This window comes from Bos taurus, chromosome 14 (assembly GCF_002263795.3).
Source record: "Bos taurus isolate L1 Dominette 01449 registration number 42190680 breed Hereford chromosome 14, ARS-UCD2.0, whole genome shotgun sequence".
NCBI classification, from domain to species: domain Eukaryota; kingdom Metazoa; phylum Chordata; class Mammalia; order Artiodactyla; family Bovidae; genus Bos; species Bos taurus.
The window spans coordinates 1219550-1229101 of NC_037341.1; the positions used below are offsets into that span (position 1 = coordinate 1219550).

At 62.0% G+C, this 9552-nt stretch overlaps 1 protein-coding gene across 1 annotated transcript; it reads left to right on the plus strand.

Moving 5' to 3' along the window:
• Window positions 1–5107: 5107 nt before the first annotated feature.
• Window positions 5108–7817, plus strand: MAFA (MAF bZIP transcription factor A). Its single transcript, XM_059874344.1, has one exon. It carries the CDS (start codon window positions 5498–5500, stop codon window positions 6551–6553), a length of 1056 nt encoding a protein of 351 aa, XP_059730327.1. The 5' UTR covers window positions 5108–5497; the 3' UTR covers window positions 6554–7817.
• Window positions 7818–9552: the final 1735 nt, after the last annotated feature.

The window sequence follows — 9552 nt, forward strand, 5'->3', positions numbered from 1 at the left end:
CCTCGGGATCTGGGTTGCGGGGCTCGGGGGAGGCATCTGACGTGGGGGCCCGAAAGTGCCCCCGTGTGGGTCTCAGGGAGGGGCCTGCCTCTCCCGGCTCCTCTGCAGCCTGACTGACCGTGGTGGGTGGGGAAGGCACCCACCCCTCACTGTCTGAGCCCAGGAAGGAGCCCCTGGCGGGACAGCGGGGCTGCCGGGTCTAGAGCTGGGCCTGAGCTTGTGTAGCGCCTCTAAGCCCCGCCTGGAGAGCGGGGCCTCCGTTCCCAACAGGGACTACTGTGGCCTCGTCTTGTGACTCCCATGAGGCTGGGCGGCTGGGTGACCGCTGGGCCTGGGCAGACCCTGCAGCGCAGTGCTGTGATGGCGTGCGCACCCTGCAGCTGGACTTGTCGAGAGTCTAGGGCACTGAGCTGGGACCTTGGCACTGTGCTGCCCGAGGGTGGTTCCAGGGTCCCCAGAGGGGCCGCCCCCCCAGACTCTAATCCCCACCCCACATCAGGCCAGGCCCCTCGGCCTTTCCCGTCTCCCGTTCTGTAGGGCCCCCTCCATCTGCCTGGATTCGCTAGGGCAGTCATCAGGCGTGGGAAGCCAGGGCGGCCTCCAACCCCCTGAGCCTGGGGTCTTGGCTCCTCAGATGCCAAGAAATGGTCCCGACAGTCTGAGAGAGCTTGGGAGCATCTTCCCCAGAGAAGCCTTCAGACAACAGTGCCGCCCCCCACCTGACCCGCCCTTGCCACGACCTTGAGACGGTAGCCCCACAGGACTCTGGACGACAACACTGCCTGCAGGCGCTGGACTTATGCTGATCTCCTGCACAGACGTGCTGTGTAGTTCACTTTCTATTTTATGGTTTATTTTCTGCTCTCTCACCCGTTCTCGGGTAGATTGTATTTTCCAGAGATGCTGTGACTGTGTAGTTTTTCCTACATACTCCATGGGGGATGGTGTCTGTGCCCCTTGGATATGAGCACTGCCACCCCTCACGAAAATGCCAAGCATATCTGCCTGACTCCCTTGGACGCTCACGCTGAGAACCAGCCGCCACGCTGTGAGGAAGCCCAATCAGTCAGCCACCGTGTGCGGATACTGGTCCGGCTACGGCCCCATCGTCTGCCGGCCACCAGTCCCTCAGCCTTCAAGTCCTCCCAGCCGCCATGGTCCAACTGCACCCAGGACAACCTGTCCACTGCAGAGCCCACGAGTGCCTGTTTCCTACCAGGGACCCCTGGGCCACCTCCCTGGCGGAAGGTGCTGGAAGCTGCCCCTGGACAGGCTGCCTGGCACACAGAACTGCTCAGTAAAGACACGTGCGTGTATTTACTGAGGAGCCTCCACACAGTCCCTGTGGCTCCCTGGCTCCAAGCACTGGTTGTTTGCTGGGCGGGCAGGGAGGTCCGCAGAGGGCGAGGAAGAAAGGGAGCCTTTTCTGGGCCACATGGAATTGGCGCATCCTCTGCCGGCTCCACTGCTGGTCGAGGGAGCCACGGCTGGGCCTGCACCACTCCTGAGTGCCGTCTCTGGGGCCTGCGAGCCTTTCATGGCAGAGAGGAGGTAGCTCTGGGCTCTCGTAGCCTCTGCCTCTGAGACCCAGCTGACAGCCCCTCCTTGAACTTGCCAGGTCCCAGGCCAGCAAGTGGCGAAGAGGAGGTTTCTGAAGAGAAAGGAGCGAGCCTGAAGCCCACAACCAAAGTCAAGAAGGGGCAGACTTTCCCTGGGCTGGGAAGAGCCCATCTCGCCTGTAGTGTGGGGTGCCGGGAGGTTGGGGTCTGTGTACAGGGGCAGTCAGCCCCTTTCCCAGCCCCCTGGCAGTGACTCAGGACAGAGGAGGGCTCAGCTGCCACCACGAGAAGCCAGGGAGCAGACTCAGGGCCCCTCCACCTTCCAGGGCTCCTGCTCCCGAGAGCTTAGCCCAGGCCTGCAGGCCCAGACACCTTCTGGGAAGCCAGTCTGACCTGAGATCAAGCCCAGGACTGGAGAACTTACCGAGGGCCCAAGGCAGTTGGGGACATGGGTGCCTTGCTTGGTTCCAGGTTGCCCGAAGGCCCTTGTGTCTGTTCCCAGTTCTGAGTGCAGTCTTTGCAGCCGGCCCTGCACTGGGTCCCTCTCCCCTGGGGACAGACAATGAAAGGCCTGTGAGTGTGACTGGGCAAGGGGCTGGCTGGCTCTGGCCCAGCACCCTTGAGCACCACATTTTGGGGCCAGATGTGGGCAGGTGTCCCTGACTTAGTGTGGCTGAGCGCAGGCCTCGAGGAGGTTTGGGATAGGGAGGGGCTGTTCTGCAAGGCCTCCCTGGCTTTAGCAGCCTTACTGCACCTCTCAGGACAAGGCGTGGTGACTGGGTGGGACTGGGGATGCCGCAGAGCTCGGCAATGGCTGCAGTCGGTGGCCCTTGGCCTGGGGCCAGGAGCTGTGAGGAGGACCCCCACCTGCACCAGCCTGGCTCCACCCAGCACCTTCCCGAGCTTGGAACCACACTCTTGCCTGGTCCAGTGGCCTGGCTGAAGCCATGCCATGAGGAGCAGAGGCCAGGTGGCCAGTGCAAGGGCTCGCTCCATCTCAGACGGGCATATGGACCACCAGCTTGCCACGCAGCGTCTCCCCTCTGAGCTGTGGCTTCCCTCTGAACGCCAAGTGCTTTCAGTTCATTTCAGTTCAGTTGCTCAGTCATGTCCGACTCTGTGACCCCATGAACTGCAGCACGCCAGGCCTCCCTGTCCATCACCAACTCCCGGAGTCCACCCAAATCCATGTCCATTGAGTCAGTGATGCCATCCAACCATCTCATCCTCTGTCGTCTCTTCTCCTACTCTCAATCTTTCCCAGCATCTGAGTCTTTTCAAATGAGTCAGCTCTTCACATCAGGTGGCCAAAGTATTGGAGTTTCAGCTTCAACATCAGTCCTTCCAATGAACACCTAGGACTGATCTTTAGGATGGACTGGATCTCCTTGCAGTCCAAGGGACTCTCAAGAGTCTTCTCCAACACCACAGTTCAAAAGCATGAATTCTTCGGCGCTCAGCTTTCTTTATAATCCAACTCTCACATCCATACACAACATTGGAAAAACCATAGCTTTGACTAGACGGACCTTTTTTGACAAAGTAATGTCTCTGCTTTTTAATATGCTGTCTAGGTTGTTTGTAACTTTCCTTCCAAGGAGCAAGCGTCTTTTAATTTCATGGCTGCAGTCACCATCCACAGTGATTTTGGAGCCCAGAAAAATAAAGTCAGCCACTGTTTCCAATGTTTCCCCATCTATTTGCCATGATGTGATGGGACTGGATGCCATGATCTTCATTTTCTGAATGTTGAGCTCTAAGTCAACCTTTTCACTCTCCACTTTCACTTTCATCAGGAGGCTCTTTAGTTCCTCTTCACTCTCTGCCATAAGGGTGGTATCATCTGCATATCTGAGGTTATTGATATCTCTCCCGGCAATCTTGATTCCAGCTTGTGCTTCATCCAGCCCAGCGTTTCTCATGATGTACTCTGCATATAAGTTAAATCAGCAGGGTGACAATATACAGCCTTGACGTACTCCTTTTCCTATTTGGAACCAGTCTGTTGTTCCCTGTCCAGTTCTAACTGTTGCTTCCTGACCTGCATACAGGTTTTCTGGAGGCAGGTCAGGTGGTCTGGTATTCCCATCTCTTTCAAGAGGGCTTTAAAGGGAGCCCCCTAACCTGGCAACACATGTCCCTGAGCACCCAGGCTGGGTTCATCCCTGTGGGAGGGGAGAGGAGAGGAGAGAGGAGCGGGGTCACCCCCATGTACATTAAAAAGTGAGGTTTCACTTGCCATTGCGACAGTTTTCTTCTTACAAAATACTAGACACTTGTGAGGAACCAGGTAGAAGCCCTGATAGATAAATGCCCCCAGCACATGGCTAGGCTGCCCCTGGTGACGTCCTGCCCGTAGTCCCTCCAGACTTTTCCTTCTGTGCACAGATGGTTGGTTGCATTTAAGAATGAGTTAAACTGTAGAAGTCATATGATAGTATAGAGAATGGGGGGAGGGCTCTCTGGGTCATGGCCCCATCTCAGTTGACCCTAGAAGGCCCCTGCTCTGGGCACACCCGCGGCTCTACAGATTACTACCCAGTCACCAAGCCCTGGGTAACCGGCCACCTCTGGTCCCCTAGTCCGGCTCTTAAGGCTTCTCGCGTTGGAGGCCTCCCACCTGCGCCCGACCCCCATCCCCGCCCGCACCTAGCTCTGAGCCCCATTCTCCGCCAGGAGGCCAGATCTCGGCGGATGGGCAGCTGGGGGCCGATTCCTAACGTGGTGTAGGCCTGGCAGCCCTCCGGCCTTGGGACAGCTCCCGCGCCCCGCCCATGCCGGGTCGGTCCAGCCCCTGAGCCTCAAGTCCCACCAGCCGCGCAGGCTCCGGCCCCCACGCTCCGGTCCCTGACCCCACCTTCGCTGCTCCGCGCGCGACTCCCTCTGCACCTGCACCGCATAGCGGGGGCACCGGGCGCCCGGCGGTGAATCCCGCCGCACCGAGGTGCCAACAACTTTGTTGACTAAATTCCTGAACCCGCCTGAACCGCGAAGCTAAAAATAACCAGCGCTCCCGCGCAGCGCCCGGCCAGGCCGCGCAGCGTCACCCGTGTCGAGAGGCCGGAATGTCCCGGCGCCACTACGCTAGCAGGCTGAACGCGGGCTCCCCGATGGACCGACGGAAAAAATCTTGGGAAGGGGCTGCGGGGTCACGGTCAGCCGGCGGCGGGGGGACGAGGTCACCAAGGAGCACCCCTCGCCCCGATCCCCGAAGCTCTGGCCACTCCGTGGAGGACGCGAGGCATCGGAGGCCGCAGGCAAGGCCCCGCGCCGCCCGCGCGCCCCCAGCTCCCCAGGCCCTTCCCGTGCAGCCCCCCGAGGTGGCCACCAGAGGGCCCTGCCCCTCCTCTCCCGGGCAGCGGGTCACCACCCCTTCCCACAGCTGTTCCCTGCAGGAGACTGACAGCTGGGCTCCTGGTTGCCATGGGGATATTCAAATTAGGCGACGGGTCTGGGGCTCTTATTGGCCCGGAGGCGCGTACTCCTCCCAGAGAGGCGGGCCCAGGCGCCCGGCCCTATAAAAGGGAGCGCGCGGCGCGGAGCTTGGCGGTAGAGGCGGGGCCGGCCGTTCGCGGGCGGAGCGCGGGGAACCCGAGTAGCCCGAGGCGGTGGCTGCACCGCCGCCCGCCCGGCCATCGCCGGGCCGCTGGCGGAGCGGGGTGGGGGCGGGGTGTACAGGGGACCGCGGACGGCCTGCATCCGCTGGGGAGCGACCCAGGGTTGCGCGAGAGGCCCTACTGGCGGCGTCCCCATTGGCCACCCCAGAGTTGGCCGAGTGAAACTTTTCCCTTCGCGCTTCGGCTCGGAGCCCGCGCCTCTCGCTGCCCGGACCCACCGCCCGTGGGAAGCGAAGGGGGGGGACAGGCCCGCGGCTCGCCCCCCCCGGCCCCGCCTCCCGTCGGGGCTCAGCCGGGCGAGGCGGCGGGGCCCCCCAGGCGATGGCCACGGAGCTGGCGATGGGCGCCGAGCTGCCCAGCAGCCCGCTGGCCATCGAGTACGTGAACGATTTCGACCTGATGAAGTTCGAGGTGAAGAAGGAGCCGCCCGAGGCCGAGCGCTTTTGCCACCGACTGCCACCCGGCTCGCTGTCCTCGACGCCGCTCAGCACGCCGTGTTCCTCCGTGCCCTCTTCGCCCAGCTTCTGCGCGCCCAGCCCCGGCACCAGCGGCGGCGCGGGGGGCGGCGGCGGCGCGGCGCAGGCCGGGGCCACCCCGGGGCAGGCGAGTGGGGGCCCCGGCGCCGTCGGGGGCGCCTCGGGGAAGCCGGCGCTGGAGGATCTGTACTGGATGAGTGGCTATCAGCACCACCTTAACCCCGAGGCCCTCAACCTGACGCCCGAGGACGCGGTGGAGGCGCTCATCGGAAGCGGCCACCACGCTGGGCACCACGGCGCGCACCACCCAGCGGCCGCTGCGGCCTACGAGGCCTTCCGGGGCCAGGGCTTCGCGGGCGGCGGCGGCGCGGACGACATGGGCGCTGGCCACCACCACGGCACCCACCACGCCGCCCACCACCACCACCACGCGCCCCACCACCATCACCACCACCACCACGGCGGCGCGGGCCACGGCGGCGGCGGCACAACCCACCACGTGCGCTTGGAGGAGCGCTTCTCCGACGACCAGCTGGTGTCCATGTCCGTGCGCGAGCTGAACAGGCAGCTCCGCGGCTTCAGCAAGGAGGAGGTCATCCGGCTGAAGCAGAAGCGGCGCACGCTTAAGAACCGCGGCTACGCGCAGTCGTGCCGCTTCAAGCGGGTGCAGCAGCGGCACATTCTGGAGAGCGAGAAGTGCCAGCTCCAGAGCCAGGTGGAGCAGCTGAAGCTGGAGGTGGGGCGCCTGGCCAAGGAGCGGGACCTGTACAAGGAGAAATACGAGAAGCTGGCCGGCCGGGGCGGCCCCGGGGGCGCGGGCGGGGCCGGCTTCCCGCGGGAGTCCTCGCCGCCGCAGGCCGGGCCCGGCGGGGCCAAGGGCGCGCCCGACTTCTTCCTGTGAGCGCGGGGCCCAGAGCCCGCGCCACCGCCGAGTAGAGGCTCGCGCGGGCGGCCGGGGGCCTGGACTTGGACTCCGCAGCTCAGGGCGAGGACGCACGGCCGCGCCGAGCCTCCCCAGCGCGCCGGCCCCCGCGTGAGTGCCACCGCCTCCGGCCGGGCCGGCCCCGCGCGCCTTGTCTGCAGGCGCCGGACAGAGGCCCGTCCCTCGGCGCGGTCTCCTCTCTCCCGGCTTGCGCACCTTCCCGGGTCGCCATCCCGACGCTGTTCCAATTCCTCTGCTCGGAGCACGGCGACTCCCAGGAAGCTGGACCGGGTCGAAGTCCTTCCTGGCGTCCGCTTGTACATACGTGGAGCGCGGTTGTGCGCCCGACCTCACCCGGACCGCCACGGGCAGCCGGCGCCGCCCTGCACCCTTGGTCTCCTTTCTTTTGGCCTCCCTACCCAGGCCTTTTGTACTCCTTTTCGAAGCGGTACTTATTTTCGAAGTATTTATATTTATTTTGCTCGGTGATCAGAAAAGGAAACCCCGGAGAAGCTCCCTTCTTCCCGCCGGGGTTGCCCTCGGATGTCCGTGTGTCCCAGCATGTGTCGCTCGCTCGGAGGGTCCTGGCCCCTGCCTGCCCGCTTGCCCGCCTGCCCCCTACCCTGCCACTGGCGTCCCCTAGAGATTGACGTGGAGGAGCATTATCTATGCTGTGTTCAGTCCTGCTGCCCTACTGTACTCCGGGGTGGGGGGAGGGGGGTGGGAGCTGGCCGGGACTTCCGTGCTGCTATTTCTCTATGCACCAGATCGTATTTATGGCTCCTGGGGAAGTATATCTTATTTTAACCCTCAAGAGAAGTGAAAAAAAAAAAAAGTAATGCACAGTATTTCTAGCAGAAAAAAAAATTTTTTTTTAAGAGGAGGTTTCGCCTGAATCTCCTGGCATGGAGTCCGGTGGAGAAAGTGTATAATTTTATTTTAATTTAAAATGTGTTTCGTTTTGTTTGTGGATTCTTTTTTAAACAACCTGATCACTTTTGGAGTGGCCAGAAGAGGGAGGGAAGGCCGAGTTCTGGCCCCTTTAAGCCCCCAGCCCCTGACTACACCCTGCACCCCGGCCTGGGCTCCTTCCACGCCTGCTCGTGGGGGGCCCGGGAGATACCAACTCCTTGCAAGTTTTGTTGTGCTGTGGGATTTTGTTGGGTTCTTTTTTCATTTGCTACGAAACTGAGGAAAGAAAAAAACACACACACAAAATAAATTCATTTAGATCCAAAAGTTATTGGAGCCTGGCTGGTTTTTCTGTGGTTTTCGTTTCTGCCATATTTCTTCCTGAATAGAAAGAAAAGGAGTTTCCCAAACTAAGCCCTGCCTTAGCTCCAGGTGACCCACCCCCGTTGAAGCGGGGAGTGGCCGGAGTTGTTTAAAAAGGCTGCTGCCAGGGCCCTACCGGTAGGAACCTGCCCCCGAGCTGCCCCGTGGGGAGGAGGCCGCACGGTGAGGCCCCGACCCCCACGACAGCCCAACGAAACCCCGGGCTAAAGGCCACCCTTGGTAGCACGATGTGTCCTGGGCAGGGCAAGCGCTGTCCTCAGCTCTTCTGAGCCTGCGGTCTCCCACCTGCAGGACCAAGGCCTGGACTGCGGGAGCAACAGGCAGGGCAGCACCCTGGAAACTTCGCCCTGGGGGGCTGGAGTCAGCGCAGGATGCTTGGCCAGTACCTCGGTTCACACTGGGATTGGGGCAGGGTCTGGTGAACCCTGTGGTTTGCATGTTTGGAGCCCGCCGGCCTCGGCAGAGCACCCCACTATTCTGTCTGGGGGCACCAGCTCCTCCTCTGGGCTGGGAGAGCTGCGGTTCCCGAGAGGACATCACCTGAGTTGGTCTCAGAGTCTCAAACCAAGAGGCAGAGCAAAACCGAGGGCCGCCCCCTCCCTCTTTGCTTTAGAATGAAACTTAGAACCAGGAGGCTGGGTCTCCGGGAGGAATGGAGCAAAATCCCCAAACACAGGTTGAGCACCCCAACCGCCCGGGAGGGAGCAGGCTTCTCTCGGTGAGCAAAACTGCTGCTGCAGAGAGAAGCAGAAATGCAGGGATGGGGATGAATTAAGGGTAGCTGGGGAGGCTGCAGCATGGCCAGGGGGCACCAGGAGGGTTCCTGCCGGCCTGGCCAAGGAGGAGCCCAGAGTCTGCGTGCTTGGGAGGGCCGGCCGCTGGCTGGTGTGGGTGAGGGCACCTTAGTTTTCACCGCTGTCACCTAAGGAACCACTGGGGAGTCCTCCTGGCAGAGAAAGCAGGTTGAGGGCTGCGGGCCTGACAGTATTCTTTAGGGGGAGGGAGCCAGGCTCCCTCCAGCACCCCAGGCCTCCCAGAGCCCAGTTCTCCGGGCCTGGATCCAGCGTGGGGGCTTGGGGAGGCCTGGGAAAGGGGTGACCCCCACCGCAAAGCGCAGCTTGGGCTCCTTCTCGGGCTCATCTGCCGGCCGCTGAGCCGGGCTGGTTTCACTTTCCTCTTCTGTTTCCTTTTTCTCCCTCCTTCCCTTTCCTTCCTCCCCATCCCCTTCTTTCCTCCAGTTATCCCTCTAAGATAAAATGGAGAAGGCAAATGAACCTACAAGACCTGGAAATTATTCGGAGAGACAGGAGGAGCACTCATGTGTGAGTTTAGAGACAAATCTTTTCCCGAAAGCTTTTGAGAGGATGCAGACAATGGCAACCCACTCCAGTGTTCTTGCCTGGAGAATCCCAGGGATGGGGAGCCTGGTGGGCTGCCGTCTATGGGGTCACACAGAGTTGGACGCGACTGAAGCAACTTAGCAGCAGCAGACCTCCTGCAGGAAAGCAGGCAGCCTGTGGAGAGTAGACCAGAGGCCCCCACGTGCCCCCTCAGGGCGCCCCCTTCTAGCAGGGCGCCGCCCCCATAGGTGCTGGGGGCTGAAACTCTGCCCTCACCGGAAGGATTGCTGCAGCCCGTGGGGGCCCAGGAGGGAGGTACCTGGTGGAGGGCCACCGCCTCAC